At 36.0% G+C, this 25,598-nt stretch overlaps 1 protein-coding gene across 13 annotated transcripts in view; it reads right to left on the reverse strand.

Moving 5' to 3' along the window:
* The window catches only part of RABGAP1L (RAB GTPase activating protein 1 like), an 852,978-nt gene that overhangs the window by 584,592 nt on the left and 242,788 nt on the right, over nucleotides 1-25,598 (reverse strand). For all 13 annotated transcript variants that reach the window (XM_054449610.2, XM_054449637.2, XM_054449629.2 and 10 more), the window contains one exon: nucleotides 17,238-17,388. In XM_054449610.2, coding sequence (XP_054305585.1) covers nucleotides 17,238-17,388 — 151 coding nt within the window. The remainder of the gene's footprint in view (nucleotides 1-17,237; nucleotides 17,389-25,598) is intronic.

A 25,598-nucleotide genomic window follows, 5' to 3' on the forward strand; every position in this document is an offset into this window, starting at 1 on the left:
GAACCATTTATGACAAACCCACAGCAAACATCATACTGAACAGGTAAAAACTGAAAGCATTCCCCTGGAGAATGAACAAGACAAGGATGCCCACTCTCATCACTCCCATTCAACATAGTAATGGAAGTCCTAGCCAGAGCAATCAGGCAAGAGAAAGAAAGGCATCCAAATTGGAAAAGAAGTCAAATGATCTCTCTTCACTGATGATGTGATCCTATACTAGAAAACCCTAAAGACTCTGCCAGAGGGCTCCTGGAACTGATAAATGACTTCAGAAAAGTTTTAAGATACAAAATCAGCACACAAAAATCAGTAGCATTTCTATATAGCCATATCATTCAAGCTGAGAGCCAAATCAAGAACACAATCCCACAATTAGCCACACACACACAAAAATATACCTAGGAATACATCTAACCAAGGAGGTAAAAGATTTCTACAAGGAGAACTACAAAACATTGCTCAAATAAATCTGAAATGACAAAAACAAATTTAAAAAAATTCCATGATCATGGATTGGAAGAATCAATTTCATTAAAGTGGCCATACTGCCCAAAGAAAGCAAGAGATTGAATGCTATTTCTATTCAACTACCAACATTAGTTTTCACAGAACTAGAAAAAAACTATTCTAAAATTCATATGGAACCAAAAAAGGGCCCAAATAGCCAAAGCATTCTAAGCAAAAACAACAAAGCTGGAGGCATCACATTACCTGAATTCATACTATATATAAGGCTACAGTAACCAAAACAACATGATAATTGGTACAAAAACAGATACATAAACCAACAAAATAAAGAACCCAGAAATAAAGCCACACACCTACAGCCATCCGATCCTCAACAAAGTCAACAAAAATAAGCAATAGGGAAAGGGCTCCTTATTCAATAAATGGTGAAAAGACTTAGCCACACATTATCCCTGCTATTATGGGATAGTTGGATAGCCATACGCAGAAGAAAGAAACTGGACCCTTATCTGTCACCATACACAAAAATTAACTCAAGATGAATTAAAATTTTTAAATGTAAGACCTCAAACTCTAAAAATCAAGAAGAAAACCTAGGGAACACCATTCTGGACATCAGCCTTGGGAAATAATTTATTGGGGGAACCCACCCCCAATATTTCAATGTAGGTTCTATTTTCCCTAAGTGTTGGCCAGTCTGAGAAATAAAGAGAAAGAGTACAAAGAGAGGAATTTTACAGCTGGGCCTCCGGGGGTAACACAACATATCTGTAGGACCGTGATGCCCACCTGGGCTGCAAAACCAGTAGGTTTTTATTAAGGACTTCAAAAGGGGAGGGGGTGGACGAACAGGGAGTAGGTCACAAAGATCACATGCTTCAAAGGGCAAAAAGGAGAACAAAGATCACATGCTTCTGAGGCCAATAAAGATCACAAGGCAAAGGGCAAAGCAAAGATCACAAGGAAAAAGGCAAAATCAAAAACTCCTGATAAGGGTCTATGTTCAGCTGTGCACGTATTGTCTTGATAAACATCTTAAACAACAGAAAACAAGGTTTGAAAGCAGAGAACCAGTCTGACCTCAAATTTACCAGGGCGGGGTTTCCCAATCCTAGTAAGCCTGAGGGTACGGCAGGAGACCAGGTTGTATTTCAGTCCTTATCTCAACTGCATAAGACAGATACTTCCAGAGTGGCCGTTTATAGACCTCCCCCCAGGAATGCATTCCTTTCCCAGGGTCTTAATTATTAATATTCCTTGCTAGGAAAAGAATTCAGCAATATCTTCCCTACTTGCACATCCGTTTATAGGCTCTCTGGAAGAAGAAAAATATGGCTCTATTCTGCCTGACCCCACAGGCAGTCAGACCTTATGGTTGTCTTCCCTTGTTTCCTGAAAAATCACTGTTATTCTGTTCTTTTTCAAGGTGCACTGATTTCATATTGTTCAAACACACGTTTTACAATCAATTTGTACAGTTAAGATACAATTATAGTGGTCCCGAGGTGACGTACATCCTCAGCTTACAAAGATAACAGGATTAAGAGATTAAAGTAAGACAGCGTAAGAAATTATAAGAGTATTATTTGGGAACTGATAAATGTCCATGAAATCTTCACAATTTATGTTCAGAGACTGCAGTAAAGACAGGCATAAGAAATTATAAAAGTATTAATTTTGGGAACTGACATATGTCCATATTAAAATGAAATCTCCAAAATTTATGTTCCTCTGCCACAGCTCCAGCTGGTCCCTCTGTTTGGGGTCCCTGACTTCCTGTAACAATAATTTATGACTAAACCCTCAAAAACAATTGCAAGAAAACATAAATTAACAAGTGGAACCTAATTAAACTGAAGAGCTTCTGCACAGGAAAAGAAACTGTCAACAGAGTAAACAGAAAAACCTACAGAATAGGAGAACATACTCAGAAACTATGTATCTGACAAAGGTCTAACATTCAGAATCTATAAGGAACTTAAAAAATTCAACAAGCACAAAACAAATAACACCATTAAAAAGCAGGCAAAAGATATGAATAGACACTTCCCAAAAGAAGACAAACAAGCAGCCAACAAACATGAAAAAATGCTCAACATCACTAATCTGAGAAAGGCAAATCAAAATCACAATGAGAAACCATCTCATACTAGTCAAAATGGCTATTACTAAAAAGCCAAAAAAACAACAGATGCTGGCAAGGCTACAGAGAAAGGGGAATTAATACATAAACACTGTTGGTGGGAATGTAAATCATTACAGCCACTGTGGAATGCTTTAGAGATTTCTCAAATAACTACCATTCTACCCAGTTCAACCCAGCAATCCTATTACTGGGTATATATCCAAAAGAAAACAAATATTTATATCAAAAAGACACACATGTTCACATGTTCACTGCAGCACTATTCACAATAACAAAGACATGGAGTCAACACAAGTGCCCATCAACAGTGGGTTGGAAAAAGAAAATGTGGTACATATACACCATACAATACTACGCAGCCACAGAAAAGAATGAAATCATGTCCTATGCAGCAACGTGGATGCAGCTGGAGGCCATTATCCTAACCAAATTAACAAAAAAACAGAAAACCAAGTACCACATGTTCTCACTTACGAGTGGGAGATAAACACTGGGTACTCATGGACATAAAGATGGCAACAACAGACAATGGAGGCTAACAGAAGGGGGAAGGAGACAAGGGCTGAAAAACTAAGTACTGGGTACTATGCTCATTACCCAAGTGATAGGATTATTCACACCCAAAACTTCAGCATCATGCAATACATTCAGGTAACAAACCTGCATATGTACCCCCTGAATCTAAAATAAAATTTGAAAAACACAAAACAAACATAAAGATGCAGTATTACACCAAAACTATATAAAGTTAAATGTAGTACATACTATGCAACTGTAAAATTTTCAACTCCATCTCGGGTTGCTATTGCGGTGAGTGTATCTGCTTGAAATGCCGTGTAATGCTAATCATCTCCATGTGAGCAGTTCATCTCTCCAGTACATTTTATCATTGTAAAAAGTGATCATGGTTCTCACATATTTCTCATTGTTTAGTGCAATACCATAAAACTTGAATAACACCATGGGACCCATATGAAGTGCCACTAGTGAAGCTAAAAGTGCTTTCAAGAAGCACAGAAACGTCACATTACAAGAAAATGCTGAATTCTGAATAAGTACCACAGATTGAAGTCTGCAGCTGCGGATGTCCACCACTTTGAGATAAATGAATCCAGCAAAAGGACAATAGTAAAAAATAATGATAATAATAATAATAATTAAAGAGGAAATTCATGAAGCTGTCAATGCAGCTACATCAGCACATGCAGAATCCTTGGACTTTTTGCATAATACAAGATACATGTTAACTGACTGTCTATGTTATTGGTAAGGCTTCCACTCAACAACAGGCTATTAATAGTTAGGTCTAGGGGGAGTAAAAGGTTATACACAATTTTTCAACTGCCTTGAGATGGAAGCCAGCCACTAACCCCTGCATCCTTCAAGAGTCAACTCTACATTTTGGACAATTAAGAAGGGGAGGCAGGTAAAAAAGAAAATTGAAGATATAATGGAGAGACAAAAAAAAAAACATAAAGAGACACAAAAATGAAAGAAGATACTGAGAAACAGATTCATGAAGCAATCAAATAAGAGGCTGCAAAATGGAACTGTTACCAAAACATGTGCAGAAATGTGTAACATGTTGGGGCAGGAGGTAGGTGCCTCATGGGTATCAGCTGCCTATCCCTTTTTTCACCTCAGCCCTAATCAATAGTAAACACATCTAAACATAAATTTCATAAATTTAAATGGAAAAGTAAATCAAAGACAAAGCAAAATCCCTAGAGAAAACTCACCACACTATATTACCCAATGAAACATAAATTAAATATGTTCTAGAAATATGTGCTAATGTCAATAAAGTTATTATGAAATTGGAACACAGGAGTGTAATCCCAGGCTCTTGAAAATATGAGACTAGGTTGGTGCAAAAGTAATTGTGGGTTTTGTCATTAAAATGGCAAATGGCACAATCACAGCTCACTGCAGCCTCCTAGGCTCAAGTGATCCTCCCACTTCAGCCTCCCGAGTAGCTGTAACCATAGGCATGTGGCACCACACCCAGCTAATTTTTGTGTTTTTTGTAGAGACAGCGTCTTTAACTCCTGGACTTGAGATCTTCCTGCCTTGGCTTTCCAAAGTGTTGAGATTACAAGCATGAGCCACCATGCCCAGGCAAGTACTGATTTTATTACTGATTAAAGCCTACAAAACTACACAAGGTGATGACAAAGAACACAGCAGTTGTATAATTAAGCAATCCTCTGACTCTCAGTGAAATCTAGTATTGTTATTTGACTAACACTGCCTTAAGTTTTTAAAAAGTAAACCATGTAAGCCATGAAATTATCTATGCTCAACAATAACCTCTAACATCTTTCTTCAAAACAGTATACTCCTACTCTAATTCCATAATATGAAAATGAAGGTAATATTAAAAAGTTATATCTTCCTTAATTTACCTCAAAACTATTAAACACATTTGAAGGATAACAAAAACTATATTTGTTACTAATAATAGAAAATATCACTTAAGTACATGAAAATACTTAAGAGTATATTTTAAATTTTATACATAGCGTTGGAGAGTTGAGAAGAAAACTGTTAGTTCTCAAATTCACATATAATTACAGTTTTTATACACGTAGATATCACTATAGACAGAGAGTAAATGAAAGATCTCAAAGGATGGGGATCAAGAAAATTTGATTTAAATTATTCTGTAAAAAAATTAACCATAAGCAAATATATAATTATGCAAGAAAAGAGAAAATAAATTGTGTATTTTCTTAAAGAATCTCTTTCATTAATTCTTAGTTTCTCTTTTTCTTTTTTTATTTTTTTGATACAGGGTCTCGCTCTGTCACCCAGGCTGGAGTGCAGCGGCGTGATCTTAGCTCACTGCAACCTCTGCCTCCCGGGCTCAAGTGATCCTCCCGCCCCAGCCTCCCAAGTAGCTGGGACTACAAGCATGTGTTGCCACACCCAGTTAATTTTTGTATTTTTTGTAGAGACAGGGTTTCACCATGTGGCCCAGGCTGGTCTCGAACTCCTAGGCTCAAGCAATCAGCCCACCTCAGCCTCCCAAAGTGCTGGGATTATAGGTGTGAGCTACCGTGCCCAGCCAATTCTTAGTTTATTTTAATAAAGACCTTCCAGTACCTACATATTCAAGGCATTTACATTACAACACAATGAGTACTCTTTATTCTCCCTGCCTGCCTCATTGTTTTGGTTAGTAAATTTTTAGTAACTATAAATTTTCTGATGAGATCTTTGTAAATTTTATATTTATATCAGTAATGTGGTTTTTATACAACAGCCTGTGGTTTTTATAAATACCAATGGTACAGACACAGCTGGAATAACCTCATTCTATCAAAAAGCTCAATGCCTACACCTAGACAAGGTGATGACAGAGAACAGAGCAGCCATATAATTAAGCAATGCTCTGACTCTCAATGAAATCTAGTATTGAGTGTTATTTGACTAATAAACTGCCTTAATTTTTAAAAAGTAAACCATGTAAAGAAAAAGAAAATATTTACTTGGCTACATGACCTACAGGGTTTAATTTAGTTTTGAAACTTATCAAATAAAAAACGATGTAACAGATAACATAATTTGACTTTTCAATTATTCACCAAACGTTATTCAATCAGAAGAAAAATACCAAATTAAACATCTCCTCTTGAGAATTTCCAATATTATCATTATAATACATTCCACCAACCCAGAGTAAAAATTCTTCTTTAGCTAAATGTTTTATTAAAAGCCATCTGCTACAATAATACGCTGGAGAACAGAAAGAAGACAGGCTTTACTCTGAGCAGTACCAGTAATCTGATGTGAATAAATGCAGGGAAAATTTATCTGTCCATATAATGCTCAAGAAAGCAGAGAATTTTCAGAATCTTAAAATGGGCCACTCTTGCAATTGTTTATTATTTCAAACAGAATTTTTACCAGCAACTACCAAATTAATATTTGCAACTACTGCCCTTTTTGCTGTCTGATACAGGTTTAAACAAATGCTCTCCGGAGTTTATAAAACAGTGCTGCCTCTTTGCAAGTTTATATTGTTTTACTTTAGTCAATCGATATTTTTTCAATTAATTAATTTTAAAAATTAATGTGTATTATTATCCTAGCACAGTACCTGACACACAATAGGTACTTAAAGATGAACTGAATAGATGCTTTAATAGGTTAAAATCTTATTACATCAACCCTAGATCACCAATTAAATATTCTTTTGTGCTATCATTTTGACGACATATATTTCCCAAGGCTTATCATGATATGTATTTGTCCTAACAAGAATAAACTTATATTAAGTTTCTATTTAATGCATTGATGCATAAATAGATGAAGCTGGCCAACTAGGATGAGAGTAGGGGAAGGAAGGAACATACTGATTTAACTCTCAAAGGCTTTCTGGATAACCCAAGCGAACTCATTAAATGGAAGCTGAAAAACTACATAAGCCGCTCCCTATACTACATGCCCTCTCTATCCTGCTCAGAAATATTCTTCAAGTCCCACCTCAGATATTCTCTCCTCTGTGAAGTCTTCCCAGGCTCACTCAAGCAGAGCTGTCACTATCTCTTCTGTATTCTACACATTTGATTAAGACAGTTATTATAACTTGTATCATAATAAAGTTATCTATCAGTGCATAAGCCTGGCTTTCCCTAGGCTGGACTCCTCAAGGGTGTGAAGTCTTTTTATCTACATAGCCCTAGAAACAATAGAGAGCCTAGCCCATAAAAGTTGATCAATCAAGAGTTAGTGCATAAGTGAATTAATAAGTGAATGAGATTAATACCTGCCTTCCAGTCTTGATTATATCACACAGTATTTAGGAGTGATTTTTAGAGAATATAATTTGACTTTACTATATAGTTGAATTTGCATAATCACTAAAATAATTCATATAACCAATACAAAGTCAAATTTTAGAATGCAAATACTCCATGATATTCACCAACCAAAAAAAAAAAATCCCAAACCAGAAAAATACAAATCTGACACTTCGTATTTCAGTATAATCAGCTGTTACACTCATCATGTGCTCTTATAAAAACTGTGTAACTGGAAGTTATCTAACACATGTATTAAATTAGAAACATGTTCTGACACCAATATGCATTATTAATATTAACATTACTATTACTGTTGTTCATGATGTAATATCATATTGATAAAGATAGCAGAAGCTAATCACAAGTACTTACTATACGCCAAGCACTTCATCATTTTATGTAATTTACACAAAAATCCCGGTAGACACTACTATTAAGCCTGCTTTAAAAATGATGAAACTGAGGCTTAGAATGTTGGGATAATGTTCCGAGATCACAAATTAATACATGGGAGAGGTGAATCTTAAATCCAGGTCTATCAAACACTAGCACTTAAATCCTTTTAAAAGAATGAACTGCAGTGCACTATGATCACACCTGTGAAGAGCCACCACTCCAGCTTGAGCAACATGGTGAGATCCTGTCTCTTAAAAAAAAAAAGAAAAGAAATGGTATACACATACACATACACATACACACACATACACACACACACACACACACACACTCATATATAAACACACTTTCGAAAGAAAAGATTCATTTGGGAGAAAAACAGGAATTCAAGTGGTAGAAACAGCTCATGGCATTATTATTTCTAAAAGCTTATCAATTAAAAGCATCTTTTGATTTTAACAAAGTATATGGTACACATGTTACATACAAGATCATTTTTACAAAAGAGCACACAACTACAATCTAATATTTCCTATGTTATATAAACCAGCAGATGTGATAGGCAAACTATACCATATATGTCATATAATTACTGAAAGTACACACACAGTTCTGTTATGCTACATAAAATCTGAGTTGCCCTAAAACATGCACAATCCCCATTTCAAATGGCTAAGAATATGGGAAAATGTGATCATTGCTTAGTGGGTCTTCAAGCCAACAATTAATAAGTACTCATTTCAGAAGCTCACAATACTGTTTGCTTGTTTCTACACAGGAACAAGGTCATGATCCTTCTATTGTCATTTCAGATCACCTCAAACATTATGAAAAATGCAGCTTAATAGGAATAATAAAAACATCTCAATGATAAACAATAAAGGACATAGGATTTCAGCAATATGTGGTAAAAGTCTTCCAGTGATTCATCAGCAGCAGTAGTACCCTACACCTCAGTGGCAGGAATCATGTAACAACAGACAATGGTTGAAGGCTCAAGACTCATCTTAAAAGAGATGACTTGAAGTCAGGCGCTTTAGAACTTCTTTCTTACTCACTGACTTCTAAGGTTTATATGTGTTTCCTGATAGAAACAGAATAGTTTCTAAATTATAAATTTTCGTTTCCATACAATGAACAGTATATAGAAATGAGATAGTGCTTTTATTTCTTCAACATTTTCATTATTCTTAATAACTGATGATCAGAAAAATATAAAGAGTTTTTCCTTCTAAAGGATCTTTACAAGACCAAAAGTAGGGATGAGCTGTCCCTTTCATTCTAGTTTTGGGTTTTTGAGTTCAGGGATTCTACTATTTAGTAACCATGTGACAGTTTTCTTGATGGTAAAAATGGGAATCACATCACAGAAGCTGTGAGGCTTACATGGAAAGGATATATGAAAGCACTAGACATAATGTCTCCCACATACCCCATTAAATCCTTCAGGAAGCGTTTAGCATCTACTGAGGGGCAGTCCTAGCATTGAGTACTAAGGTTAGAGCAGTGAGCAAAACCCAGATACCATCTTTGCTCACTTAGACTGTAGAGTCTAGAGTACCCCCATGGGTCATACTGAACTTCTCACAGCCCCTGACCATGGCAGGACCTTTCACAACTCTGTGTCTTTATGCATGGCATTGCCTCAGCCTAAACACATACTCCCATTCTCTGTTCCTAGGCAGAAATGGCTGTATCCAGTCTCTGTCCTCACTTGTCACTTTGCTCATATCTGTGTCACAGTGCTTAACCATGTTATCGCTGCTTCTTTGCCTTTTTGACTATCTTCCCCCACTGGGCTGTAAACTCCTCAAGGATAGGGTATAGGTATTAGTCTTCTTCACATGTCTAGTGCTTAGCATAGCCTCTGATACAGAAGAGATACTGTTTGATAAATAAATAATGAATGAATTAGCAGTACAAGTAGATAACAGGGAGCTACACACTTCCTGTTTTCTTTCTCCCCATTTCTCAGATGAATGTCTTGAAACCTGCATGGACCTCAAGAGCCCACAGTAATCTCCATATTTCCTATAGTACTTTCTGATGATGTTAATTCTGAAAGCTTACTTACTTCAAACTTCATTTATGCATATATTGCTTTATAATTTTCCTCATTCCCCATCACTGGTGAGTGCTTATCATGTATTAGGCATGCACTGAGTGCTTTATATAAATTATCTTACTAAATTCTCACAACAATCCTGTAAGATACATATCATTATGCCTATTTTACCAAAAAAGGAAGTGAGACTGAAGATAGTTAAGGACCTTGCCCAAGGTCACAAACCAGTAAGTAGCAGAATTCGAGATTCAAATCCAGGGTCTTCCTGCATAGTGAGCACTAAAATCTCCTCCTAAAGCAAAGCTACCACTGTTACCAAGGCAAGGTGTGCCTGAAAGCTCCTTCTGAAGTGGAGAGTGATTCAACATGGATTTACACATAACAGCTCTTCTGACTGGTCCTGCTTGGTCCTTGGTTCCAGATTGAGGTTATCAGTTGGTCTACAGCACCTAACCTGCTTCATTTTCACTTGAATCTCATCCAGAGATTTTCACCCTTTTTTAAACTTTGGTCCCTAGAGTCATTTACTACCAGTCAAAATGATATGAAGAACTTTATTTTCTATAGATTATAAAACCAACAAGACCATATAAAGTATAATTGTTTCACAATGTAATCCCGGCCCTATTCTATGTTCAATATTACTGTCTATCCTACCATGGTAGGCCAATCATTGACCTACCATGATTCAAGGTGACTCCATCTACATGACCCACTACCATTGCAAAATTCTCTAGGGTACTAATTCTTAATGGCTGCCACCTCCTCCCTGGCAAAAACAGAAGAGGTTAGCTCACCAGGAACTGCTGCTCAAATTGACCCATTGCTTATAGTTCTCCCCAACAAGATGAATAGGTTTCCTACAAAAAACACATTGCTTCATACTTAAAAGCTTTATCCAGCACCTAACACAATATAAGGCTATAGTTGATGGAAAAGAAAAAAAGAATAAATAACTATACAAATAAGTCAGCTATGACCTTATGCTCCTCTTAGGAGGGACAAAAATTTTATTTATCATCTAGAATGTGTCAGGCAGGCCCTATGCCAGGCATAGGCTATCTCATAAAGAGCAACACAGTTGTGGTCTTTGCTCCTCTGGATTTTGAAGTCTGCTGGGGAAGTAGACATTACTCAATTGCAAGCACACTGTGATAGACCCCTCCTCTGAAGCAAGCAATGGCTGCTGACATAGTATTACAATGAAGTCACAAAATTGAATATATTTGAGGACCAAACAGGCATTAAAATGTATAAAAGATAGAGAGTAAGTAATAGAGTAATACGCCCATGGCAAAAGAAAGTATAAATTTCATCCATAAGTGTATATCATTCTTTGATGTATTGCTAGCTATACAAAGCATATTTGTAGGCTCCACCTAGCCTGCTGGCTGTATATTTGCCACCCCTGAAAGAATGCTTCCGAATGTGATTTGTGGGTTCAAATTCTAAACCAGTACATTCCTACTATAGATTTAAATGGTAGACTACTTTTTCATGGAAGCCAAACCTTAAGTAAGTTTTCTGAAATATGATATGGTTTGGCTGTGTCCCTACCCAAATCTCATTTGAATTGTACTTCCCATAATCCTCATGTGTCGTGGGAGGGACCAGGTGGAGATAACTGAATCATGGGGGTGGTTTACCCCACGGTGTTCTTGTGATAGTGAGTTCCCACGAGATCTGATGGTTTTATAAGCATCTGGCATTTCCCCTGCTCATTCTTCTCCTTCCTGCCTCCATGAGAAGAAGGATGTGTTAGCTTCCCTTCCTGCCATGACTGTAAATTTGCTGAGGCCTCCCAGCCCTGTGAAACTGTGAGTCAATTAAACCTCTTTCCTTTATAAATTGCCCAGTCTCAGGTAGGTCCTTATAGCAGTGTGAGAACAGACAAATATAAAATACTTCATATTCCTTCTTCCCTGTGTAATCTGAGGCCTCTGGTAGGGTTTTTATAAAGCAATTGTTTGTTCAAGCTGAACCATTTCATTAACTAACCTTGAAATCTTGCCATTCCCTTAATAAGACATGAAAAATTAACTGGACCAAAAGAAAGGACAAACAGCTGCTGAACCATGACCAACAAGTGCCAAATATGCAGGCACTTCTTACAGAAAAATCCTCTTGAGTGTTCATGCCCTTTCCACTTAGTGACTAGTAAGCTCAGATGTATTCACCACCAAAGTACCTACATACACTCTTGGCTACAGGCACTTGTTATCTCATTGCTACCCCAAGGACAGTGAAAGGAAAAAATCATTTTAGAAAAAATGACATTATTCATTTTACTATAATGCAAGGAAGACAATAAAATTAAATATACCACTGTACTTTATGTCAAAGAAGTCTTATGATTTGAGACCCTGAATAAACGCACATGATTAGGGCCACACATTTCTATATTGTTTGTATGAAAATGTTTTTGATAACTGTATTAACAATAGAAATAACATTAAAAACTTTAAGTTGTCATAGATTTATAAGCTGAATGTAAAAATATTTATTATACTAACTGAATTACACATTGCTAATCAATCTCAAGTGGCAATTAGTAAATATTTACAGTTCTAAAATAAATTAAGTTTACATATATTTTTAGAATAATTCATTCCATAATAGATCCCAACTAGTGTGACTATTAAGAGGCAGTTGGGGAACAGAAAGGTAGTTCTCTACTCAATACCTATTTTCTCTTTCCTGTTTACAAAAAGCCTAGATTTTGGGGGGTGGAGGGGTGAATCAATGTGTCTATCTTTAAAAAAACATTTCTATTTTTCCATGAAGATAGTAGCCAGAATTCTGGTCAAGAATATATAGATGGAGTTGTTGTCTGGTGCTTAAGAAAAATTCTTTAGAAGGGTGATAGACTTGGTTCAGAAATGCCAAAGAGAGGTCTAGCCTTTTTTCCAGTCCATGGATGGTAACCTTTTAACCCTTGAAATTTCCTGAATAACAGGATTGTTATTTGTGGTGGGCCCCTCTAACCACATCTGATAGTTTATGTTAATCAGATGATTCATGGTAAGCCCCCAGATAAGTTTACATTAAGAAGACTCATGACGTAGGCTGGCCAAGCCTCAAAGACCAACCATGTGATTAGAGCACTGGGGCTTTGAGCCACGCAACAGCCCCAATACGATATGGTTTGGCTGTGTCCCTAACTTCTTTTCCTCTGGGGAGGAAAGAAGGGGAGCCTAGAGATTGAGTTCTACCAGGTAGGTAATGATCTAATCAATCATGCCTATGTAATAAAACTCCAATAAAAACTCTGGACACCAAAACTAGGTGAGCTTCCTGATTGGCAATATTCCAAGTGTATATTGCTACATATTGACGCTAGGCAGGTAATGAGCCCTTGAGGATAATGCCAGGAGGGTAACATATCCGTGAGAATAATGGAAGCTTCACATTTGGAATTCTCCTAGTCCCACATTCTGCCCTACACATCTCTTCCTTTGGCTGGTTCAGATTTGTATCTTTTTGCTACTAAAAAAACAAACAACAACAAAAAAACCCCACTAAACTACAATTTTAAGTATAGCACTTTACTGAGTTCTGTGAGTTATTCTTGCAAATTATCAAACCTGAGGAAGTCTGTGAGGACCTACAAGTTTGAAGCTAGTTGGTCTGAAGTCAGGGTGGCACTAAGAACCCCCAACTTGTGGCTGATGTCAGAAGTCTTGAACAAAGCTGGCAGTCTGGAGGACTGAGCTCTTAGCCTCAAGTTTAGCTACCTTGAGTAGACTTTGTTTATCTTTTCTCCTTTTCTAAATGTAATGTTGGATGTAGAAAAGCCATCTTGTGACAACAAGGAGACAAATACATGCCAAGTGTATCAGACAAGGTTTAATCAGGTAAACTATTTCGAAAAAGATGTAATGCAGGAATGAAGGTCCTTAAACACTGAAAGAGCTGGAAGGGCAAAAGACTGAAGACTGAACATCCTGCTGTAGCAGTCTTTTGCTTTCAGTCTTTTGCCCTTCCAGCTCTTTAGTTGTGTCACCACAGCTATAGTCCAGAGAATCAGGAGGTTGCTGTGGCCACTCAGGATAGGAAACCATAGGAAACAGGAACCCTGGAGTGAAGGCAAGTGATTGAGAATGAAATGCCCAGAGGCAGATGCAAAAACCTCACAACTGGTGAAGCCCAGGTATCTGCCAACCACACTGCCAGAGAAAATATGGCTTTTGCCTCCCTGTAATCTTCACTGGCAGAAAGTAAATCACAGCTAGAACTCCAGAGGGAAGAAATCTAAAAAATGTAATTTATCAGCCTCCAAGTATCTCCCATATATTTTGTTCAATGAAAATGACTTTTGCCATTCTGTTTTTTTGTGGTTTTAGACTGGGTCTCACTCTGTCACCCCAGCTAAACTGAAGTCTGATGGCACAATCACAGCCCACTGCAGCCTCGATCTCCTGGGCTCAAGCAATCCTCCCATCTTAGCCTCTCAAACAGCTGGGACTACAGGTATGTGCAACCACGCCCAGCTAATTTTTTTTTTTTTTTTTTTTTTTTGGAGAGACAGGGTCTCACTATGTAGCCTAGGCTGGTCTTGAAATCGTGGGCTCAAGCCATCCTCCCACCTCGACCTTCCAAACTGTTGGAATTACAGGCATGAGCCACTGAGCCCAGCTCTATCTCTTGATCTTAAAGTATTTTTTGCAAGTTGTATAGTTAAAACTACCATGGTGTTCGTATAAATGATAAAAATTTTCTCACTATATGAACACACACTGTTTATCAAGAATTCATAAATAATATCATGGGATGGTATTCTTTACATTTTTCCCTTAAAAATTTTAAAGGTATGAATTATGAAAGCCTCTTAGTGCAAAAAGGGGTATGGCAGTTACCTCCTACCCCATGGCAGCCAATAAAAGTATATAATTTAGTTTATTATTTACAGGAAAAAGTAATCTGATACCCAGACTTATGATCTCTGAAAATTTCAATCAGATACTCCATCGATAAAAACTTCTAGGCATAAATATCTAACATATATATATTTATCATGTACAAGTTCTACTATACTAATATATTATAGATATTATAAAGCACAGAAATTTAGATAGGATGTTAAAAAGATAACTAAAAATGCTATAAAATACTATTCAATATTGAATATGGATCATTCTTGTGTGTGAAATTTTTCTATGGTGTTAAACATAACATAAAATTCGCCATTTAGAAGTGTACAATTCAGTGGTTTTTAGTATATTCATAATCTTGAGCAACTGTCACCACCATCTAATTCCAGAATATTTCCATCATCTTAAAACAAACCCCATATATCTGTTAGCAGTGACTCCCAATTCCTTCTTCCTCCAACCCCTGGCAACTATTAGTCTACTTTCTGTCTCTATAGGTTTGCCTATTCTAAACATTTTATATAAAAATAATCATAAAATATGGGTCACTATTTTTAATATGTTTGTTATAGCAGTTTATAAAACAACAATGAAAACTTGTTTCTGCGTCAGTTTTTTGATTCACGGTTTTGTTATCATATCTAAAAAAAACTTACAAAGATCCACAGACCCAAGTAGACGTACATCAATTTTTCAGTCCCACTCATGAATCATTTTGTTGAAATTTGGCTAGGAAATACCTACTTTCTCTAGGTATTCTTTCCTTTTTTTTTTTTTTTAAGAGACAGGGTCTTCCTATGTTGCCCAAGCCAGAGTGTAGTGGCTAGCCACAGGTTCAAGTTCCTGGCCTCAGGCAGTCCTCCCACTTCAGCCTCTCAATAGCTGAGACTCCAGGCATATGCCACCATACCAGCTTCTAGATATTCATATGAACAAATCAGAAGGTGTTGTGTTTATATGCTTTTAGCAATCAGTTCCAAATTCTCTGCAACTACTTGTATAAGTTTTAAACATATTTAAAGTTTCTGATTCCAGGTTTTTAAGTGTGAAGATGTAACAGTTTTTTATAGTGATGCATCTTATTTCAATAAAAAAAATCACAGAGGTGTTTAAATTGCCATATGTTTCAAAATGTCCATCTCTGTAACATGAGTTTGTTTCCAAAAGTAGTTGCTTTGTCATTCATTATCATAATATTAATTCTTCCCTGAAGGAACTAATGAAATTAAAAAAAAAAAACTTGACATTCAGCATCCTGTGATAGTAATCTTTTTAAGCCGATCACACATTTTATGAGGATTAAGTTACACCTAGATAACCTGCAAATCCACTTAATCTAACATATGCAAACTTCAAGAAACCTATAATATTTTGGAAGTTAATATACGAGTGTGAGCCCCACAATTATTCCTCCAAAGTGTGCAAGTTCCATTCTTCCCTAAGGTCACTCCTGAACCATGTGGGACCAGTGGCCGCTGGACCCAAGGACCTCATAAAGCCTCAGTACTATGGTATACCAAATATTAATACAGCTTAGTATCCTTTGGTGTACTTATTTAAAAGAAATACAAATGGAACTTTGGACATTTTTTCCCACACACCAATGGATCATCTTGCATAGTCCAATGTAGAGGCCATCAATCTTAAAAAAAAAAAAAAAGTTAAATTAAAAAAAAAAACTGAATTCAGCAGTGATAATTATACTAGGCACTCAGAAAATATTTATGGAAGGGAAGGAGGCAAAGAGGAAAGAAAAGTAAAAAGAAATTACAGCAGATAAAAAGTTCTAAAAGTTCATATAGTCTGAGGAACAAAGTCTTGATTGTAAAAATCTCATTTATGAGGAGAGGTTCTTTTAAATTAAAAAATAAAATTTTACTATTATTTTAAAATACAATATTTAGAGTAGATTAAGTAATTAGGTGGTGAGACCTAGGGTGGGGAGTCCAGGGTCAAGGCCAACACCTACCTTTACTTATACTCTAAAACCAGGTATTTAGACATAAGCAAAGGAATTTACAGTGGAACCAAGGGCCCCTGACAGAAAAAGGGCAAGTATCTACATTATTTAAATGTAAGGTGACATAAGCACAGAAGAATTTTTAATTTCATTTTAATGTTATTGTAAAATTATACTAGAGTAACTATGTGTGATTATAACTATATAAATCTCATGCAATTAAAAAAGGTTAATTGAAAAGTTAGAAAACACTTGAAATATAAATATATTCCAATTTGGTAAATAGCTATTATAAAATCACTTGAATGAAAAGATAAAAACCAAAGCATACAGTGTTCATAGATGACTAAGTGCATTGTTTACCACCACAAGTGTTCAGAACAAAAGGTAGAAGTACTGACTTCACGACCTCAATATATTCATGAAGAAGCTCAAAGCATTTATGGCTTATGGGAGCTATGAAAACTAGGATTTATTTAATAGGTCATCCAATGAAAATAATATGAAAAGAACTTCCTACCTTTGTGATAAGAATTCGGTATCTATCCAGCATTGCCTGGTTGTCATGGCAGCCTGCCAATAACTGCCATACCTCTGCCCTCAATGCTTCAGGGACACCACTTTTCACCAGAGTAGACAGCCCTTTCGGTCGTGCACCAAGGTTACTGTGCCTGAGAAGACAAGAAAATAATCCATTCACACTCCCTTTACAACTCCTGAACTGCCATTGCTATGAAAAGTATACTAGTTTATATAAAAGTATAAGCTTGAGTCGAGAGAAAACGGTTTGTGGGGGGGCATTAAACGACAGTACTGCTTAAGCTCAGTTATATCTTCAATTTTTTTCTTGATCTCATCTTCTTATTGGTGAACCAGGTAATTCTACCTCCAAGAAAAGCTTTTTCTTCTTCTCATTTACTTTTAAAAATCATCCTATGGACTTACTCATAATAATTAATGTGTTAGTTATATATTGTTAGGCAACATTTCAAGGCATAAAAAGAACCATCTGAATCCCCTGAAATGAATGTACAGCAAGCTGGACAATGATGTGTGGTAGGAAATAGTCTTCAGGAAATGATGTTGAAAATGGATCATAGGCCTATCACACCTTGACTATACCCACTTCTCTGAGGCCAAGCCGAGCTGGGCCAAGTGCCAAAGACAGGCTCCACAGTATAGGAGGCATAAGGTATACATATTATAGTCAAGTTTTACGTGGCGGCCACATCCTGACTCCAAGGTCCTCCAGGAAGCCCTATCTCTTGATGACCTAACTTGGAATTCTTTGTTCCAGCATAAACTTAGATATCAATGAACCTCCAAGTTAAAACGACCTAAGATAGGTTTTCTAGTAAGAAGAGTTCGTTATTGTTTACATGTCTGAATTTGTCTCCCTGACTTGTTACAACAGCAAGTGCTCATTAAAGGAAGGACCTAACCCTTTTCTACAGTCACCAGAACCTACACAACAACTCCAACTTGCTGGGGAAGCAACATATACTTATCAGGCTTTACCACATCCCAAAGGCGTGCAGCGTCATAAAAAAGGCAAAGATCTCTCCTCCTAAAATCAATGATCACAACATAGTAAATATGCTACTATGCCCATCTGACCAAGAAACTGAATTGCATATCTCAATATTGTGAATGTAATTTCATTTGTCATCTTTTTCCTGGTGCCTAGCTTGAATCTGGAACTATATTCTATGCCTTTTTGTTCAGACTTTACTTGTATTTGCTGCTCACTTTTTATCTCTTAGAGCTGACTCTGGTGCAACCACTGGGACTCCAAACCTTGACAATGTACTCTGGTTTGATCTAACACCCCAGGCTCTGGTTTCAAGTTTTGAGCCTCAAAAGTCATAGAATCCACATGTCTATTTTCTAAAAGTGGCCTCCCACCTACTTCACTAGATTATACACACTCTTCTACCTCGAGTTCAAACCCCAGTATTGGCATACCTTCCTCTGAAAATATATTCCTTGCTTTCCCCATACTGTCATAATTGGGCTATCTCAGAAAAAAACTAAAATTTCCACAACTGAAACAAGTTCAAGTAAACTCATCCCATTAATAATTTTAGTAAACCATCAGATTTAATAGTTTATTTTAGCCTTTTCTAGCTAAGCTTTTGTATGTTTGGGTTACAGAAACTAAGCTGATAATACTGATGGGCTTGAAGCAAAAATAAACTAGAAAAAGGCAGAGTTTATATGATTTAACGTGCTACCATACCTTAAAATAACAGTTATGCTGCCAAGTGACAAAAGCAAGTTTCAAATTAGTAAATAGGTGTTAGTTTAAATACACCTACATAACCACTATTTTGAAACCTGCTTTTAGACATGCATAGAAAAATAATATGGAAGAACATACTCCAAAATATCTGTGTAATAGAATTAAGAGGGAAAGTAGCCCTTTTATTTTCCTATGCTGTCTGAAATATTTATAATGATTTCAAATTCTTTTATAATCATAAAACACAAGAAGTCATTTCAATTCTTTAAACTTCTCTCATGGCTTTAAATTAAAACATAATTTTAGTTAATTTGGAAAAAATCAAAGATAATTATGCTTCACAAAATATGTCAAGTAGAGGAAGAGTATTAATTATTCTTCAGAAGACTTCCACCTGAATAAACTATTTGACAAGGAATATTACGCCACACGAGAGCCAGGATTAGTCATAAAAGGATCTTTTTGTAATTTAATGTTTGGCTCTGATTATACTTTTGAATAGGAAACACATATGGGTTACGGGTATTAATTAAAAGCAATGATGTGCAAAGAGCAAAGGTCATTTCCTCTCAAATTAAATGCAATATATTCTGAATTATGAGTCCAATAATTTATAATATCATGTAAGGGAAAGCCAAAGTAATTAAATATAGTATATGTTACATGTTATATAGAGATCAGCAAGTCATCACTGTGTCTCTACAGCTATTAAAACTCCAATGAATTAAATTAATTGAAACTCCATGTGAAAGAATCCTTTCTTGGCTGGGCACAGTGGCTCATGTCCATAATCCCAGCACTTTGGGAGGCCAAAGCAGGCGGATCTTTTGAGCCCAGGAGTTCAGACCAGTTCCAGACCAGTTCCAGACTGGGCAACATGGCGAAACCCCATCTCTAGAAAAAAAACAAAATACAAAAAACTTAGCCGGCCATGATGGCATGTGCCTGTAGTTCCAGCTACTTGGGAGGCTGAGGTGGGAGAATCACTTGAGCCTCAGAGGTTGAGACCAAACGAGCTAAGATCGCACCAGCCAGGGCATCAGAGTGAAACCCTGTCTCAAAATTTAAAAATTAAGAACATTGAAAAAAATCCTTTCTTCAATGCCATGCGTAATTCTCCAACATACTCTTACCCTGTGCAACAAATTTCAAGAGTTGGTATAGAAGCACTATCTCTATTTCTTCCCCTCCAACTCCTACCTCAATTCAGTTCAACATGGCTTCTGCATCTCTCCTTGAAAAGTTTTCACTTAAATGATCTATGACTTCTCTCCATGCCCCACTGGATTCAAGACATATTTTCAGTCCTTTCACTGTTGACCAATCTGTTTCCCTTGGCTTCAGTGACAAAGCACTACCTCTTTATCCACCTTAACAAACTCCATTGTTGATTGCTTCTCCTCTATTAATCTCTTAAGGGCTTAAAGTTCTCTCTCTTTACTCTTGCCCTACTCTTTCATTCTCTTGTCTGTAGGCGTTATCACCTATAAACATGTATCCCAAGTTCCAGAAGCTCAAAGGCACCTCAAAGTCAGTATGCCCAAGTCTGAACTCAGTTTCTTCTCCCTAAACCTGGTCGTTTTCCAGGGTATTCCACCTCAGAAATTGTTACCACACTCCATCCAAACTGGAAACCTAGGAATTATTTTTGCCCCATCATCTATTACTAATCCACCACCAAGTCTAATATATCTTATTTTCTCAACCTCTACAAAGTTCATGCACTTCCATCTCAATGCAACCAACTTTATCCTCCCCAGACCTCTGCAATAGCCTCCTAACATTCACTGGACCTACTACAACATATTTCCAACATTGTAAGCAGAATGAAAATAACAAGCAGCTTGATTAAATATTCTGTTGGCCCAGATTATTTTGTATAATGATTTAACTGTAATATTTTATATAATGATATATAATAATATAATGATTTAACTATATTTTAAAGTTTGAATATCTCTTCCTACACATGCATACACACATACATACACATACTGCTTAAGATTAATAGTCAACAGTCCCCAGTGAATACTTTACCATAATATAATCTAACTCAATTGACATTCAGTTTCTAGCTGACCCTCAGCCACTTGTTTGGCCAGGCATAATGAAAATGTCTTTTCTCCTCTCTTAAAAATCAAAGCACTATTTATCTTTAGAGACTGACTTTAAAAAGAACTGGGTCACTCATAACACTGCTTGATTAACAGCCTTATTTTATTGGTTATCCCAAGTAACAGTACAGCAATTATAGTGCATACAGCACTCTATCACTTGAGAAGTACTAATAAATATTAAGCCAGATGCTGCTAGTATATACCTATGACCAGAGAAGATCCAAATAAATAAAACAGAAATTTATAAAAATAATCATTGCTTTCAATATTTCTGATTAAAATGTAATTACACATTGCCATTGCTTTGAAACATTAACTGCAGCTATCAGGAACTTGAAAATAAGCAACTAGTTATGATACATGCTGAACTCTAGCCTAGAAACAAGATGGATACCTAATACAATTATTTTTAAAGTCATACATAAATCAAATATCTATTAATCATACAGTAATTGGCTAGGTTTTAATGCATGAATAGAAACTCCACAATGGCAAGAATCTTTGTCTTCTTTACTTATGTATCTTAAGCACCTAGAAACAGTGCCCCACATATAAAAGGCATTTAATACATTTTTGGTAAGTGAATGAATATAATTATGAATTGAAATTAATATGTCAATTACTAAAGCTAAACAAAAAAGAATGCTTTTTTAGAAGCAAACATTCTCACAGAATTTAATAGGATCAAAAAAATGTCATGGACTCATCTGGTGGATTTCCTTTGCTTTCAAAGAGGATTTTCTTGAAACTACTTAGGTATATAAGAACTCTACTTTTAAAGGTGTCTATTGGGGGATAAAATTTCAAAGGGAAAGAGTTATTTCTAACAAAAACAGCAGAAAAAGCAAGAGATGAGGGGGATAAAAGTCATTGAATGTGACCACTGAAAAGTCACCAGTGGAATTAGAGAAATTTTGATAGGAGGTGGAAGTAGGTGGCTATGAGATATGAGAATATGACACCAGCAGCATGACCCATTTGAAAAAGTTCTCCCTAGAAAGGAAAAGACTACAACTGAAATTAAAAGATGAGGTGGCATCAAGAAAGGTAGGAGATTTCTCCATCCCACAATAATGAGAAGAACCAGATACGGAGAAGTTATACGACCTACATTAAGAAATGTTTCAAGAAAAAGGATAGATTAAAGGTCATTATGAAGATGAAAAGCATATTAATTCAGAACACATTTTCCCACTCTGATGATAAGTAATGAATAGCCATGAAAAATACAATTAAAATGCCTACTAAATATGTATCAATTTTCTCTTATTCAATAAAAACAGCAGAAAAAGCAAGAGATGAGGGGGATAAAAGTCATTGAATGTGACTACTGAAAAGTCACCAACGGAATTAGAGAAATTTTGATAGGAGGTGGAAGTAGGTGGCTATGTACCAATTTTCTCTTATTCAATAAAAAAGAATGACTGATTTGAAGGTGACTTTACTTGATGTAATAATCCAATACCCAATCTTTTTCCTCCAATGTTCACTTAGTCTTTTTGGTTAAAAATCTTCCTGCATATTCTTCCTGCTAAAAGTTGACTTATGGCTAAGTATTCACTGTAAGCACTACCTTTATTTTTGTCTTTAAACTTTTTCAAGTTTTCCATGCATCTCAAAACCTGAAGCAGTTATCCAGATATTATTCTGTTTAATCCTTTAAATTATTTAAATAATAGTTAAATCATCAGCATTACCATTCTGAATATATTCAACATATAAAAGAAATCTTGCTACCACTTTTAGTTTTGTTTTTACAAGTTCTCCTATCCCAAATGTTTTCTCTCTCTCTCTCAACCTTTCTTTCTTTAGCTCATGTGCTTTTTTCATGTAGTTATTTCTTCAATACACCTTTATCTCCAATCTGTTATAAAGACCTCCAGTATTGAACTTTTTATACAGTCTGTTCTTAGTTTTCTTTTCTATATTATTTTTATTTTTTCTAATGATTTCAAATTAGTATTGAAATATTTTTCCTTTACATCTTTCTGATAGTGTATTTAATTATAAGAATTCTGACTTCATTCATGTTTTGCTTTTTTAATAGAATGATCTAGCTATTTAAGAGTAAGTTCAAAATATTTTCAAACACGTTTAAAATTTCACTGAGCATATATACTGTATCCTCACTTTAAAAAATATTTCCCCAAAGCACAAAGTGTAGGACTCCACATGACAGGTGCTTTACCTACATAAATCACAAAAATGTCTATATGTAAATGCCTACCTATTTTTCCCGAGACTTAGGAAATTTCTAAATTGAATGCTTCAAGAAGAAATTTGAGCACAATTAAAAATATTTGACAATCCTTGTATAAAAGACATAGTAGTTTATACTTCTGTAGTTTACACAAATGTTACCCTTTTCATATCATGACATAATTATAATAATGGCCCAAATAAAAAAAAATTGAATTGTAAAAAATCCAACAAGTTTTCTAAAGGTCTAAAAATCAATTATGTTAGTTTTTTAAAACAGTTCCCTCAGACCTTTAAATAATTTCCTAAAGTCCATTAATAAAAATATTATTAGAAATATTTTATTTCTAAAAAAAATGTACACTGAATTTCAGCTGAGAAACCCTGCTCAGAAGTCTTTTCCCATTTGGAGCCTCATCTCCATACATAGCACCAGTGAGTTTGGTATAAATATCATCAACCCATGCAATTACCTCCCAATTTGTTTCTCTGTTAATCAATGTTCTTCCTACTCCAATATTACCTTCCCCCCCAAAAAAAAAAATCCAATAGGAATCTCAGCTTAAAGAAATTTGTTGGATATTGTCTTTATTGAAGTTGGGCAGTGGGCACATGAGACTTCATTGTATTATTTTATTTCTGTGTACGTTCAAAAATTTCCATTGGGTCTACAATGCTTACAGAAGGATTTATTGATTATATCACAATTTTCTGTTTAAAGGTCTACATGCCTCTATAACATGGTAAACCTTGAGGGTAGAAACTATCCTTACTCATCTTTAAATCTTTAAATCATCTTTAAATCAGCAGTGTCTCTTAAAGTCCCTAAGAAAGAATAGATGATTAAGATTTAAAAGTTGAATGAATGAATGAAGTGACTTGTTTTACAGGAAAAAAAGTGGTCAAGAAATGTGAAACAGCCTCAGTGTTTCAGTTACTTTGTTAAATAATCTCTTATGAGTATGCATTCCCACCTACGTTGATTATAAACCTCACAGGTAGAAACTATGTTGTTTTCTATGTATCTCTAAAAGTCTAAGATGATGCCTCATAAATTTATATTGAAGCAAGTAATAAATCTTGCATTTTGGAAACCGAGTGGAGATCTCTATTTGGCTGTTTATTTAGTCATCAAAATATTTTGTTTTCTTACCCACCATACTGCCATTCTCATAATTAAAATCATGACTAGAAGCTTCAAGTACTGCCTGGGCCAGGGTATCGATTTTCCTAGTTTATTCACTCACTCACTAGAACTTCTATATATTCTTATAAAAACTAATCTAGGCCAGTGCAGAGGCTCACACCTGTAATCCCAGCACTTTGGGAGGCCAAGGCAGGCAGATCACGAGGTCAGGAGCTCAAGACCAGCCCGGCCAACATGGTGAAACTCCGTCTCTACTAAAGATACAAAAAATTAGCCAGGCGTGGTGGCCCACACCTGTAATCCCAGCTACTCGGGAGGCTGAGGCAGGAGAATCGCTTGAACCCAGGAGGTGGAGGCTGCAGTGAGCTGACATCGCGCCATTGCACTCCAGCCTGGGCAACAAGAGCGAAACTCCATCTCAAAAAAAAAAAAAACAGAAAACACAAACACACACACACACACACCCTGTTCTGGCTCTAAAACCAGACTGGTTTAGATTCAAAAACTGGCTCCGTCATTTACTTGATATGATCATGGCAAATTACTTATTGGCTGTGAGATCTTGAGCAAGTTACTTAGTTGCTGCCATTATGTTTTCTGTGTTTTTACACCAGCTACTTAACACAGCTATGCCTCAGTTTTCTCATCTCTAAAATGAAGATATAATAATACCTACCTCAGAGAGCTGCTGCAACAATTAAATTAACTAACACATGGAGAGTACTTAGAATAGAACCTGGCACAAAGCAAGTACACTGAACTGTCAGTTATTACCTCTGTAGTCACGCCTCACCTTTCCTTCTGTTACAATGAGCTATCTCTGCTCCCAAATTCAACACCTCCACTAGTCAACATATACATCTTTTCTTGCCTATTCATCAACTTATCCTACAATTATGTCCTCTTTCTCTGACGCTATCAAATTTTCTCTGTTACATCCTTTCTAACAACATACAAACATGCTATATTGCCCATTTTAATAAAAAACTCTCAACCCAATCCACTTACTAATGTGTCCTCATTTCCTATCATCCCTTTATAGCAAAACTATTTTTAAGAGCTATCTATATCTGGTGATTTCCAATCCAGCTGGACTTTCATTCCTGCCTCTCCATTGAAACTGTTCTTAAGATCACCAGTGACACCTAAATTGTTGAATCCAGTGGAATTCTAGGC

The sequence above is a fragment of the Pongo pygmaeus genome, chromosome 1 (genome assembly GCF_028885625.2).
Source record: "Pongo pygmaeus isolate AG05252 chromosome 1, NHGRI_mPonPyg2-v2.0_pri, whole genome shotgun sequence".
NCBI classification, from domain to species: Eukaryota; Metazoa; Chordata; class Mammalia; order Primates; family Hominidae; genus Pongo; species Pongo pygmaeus.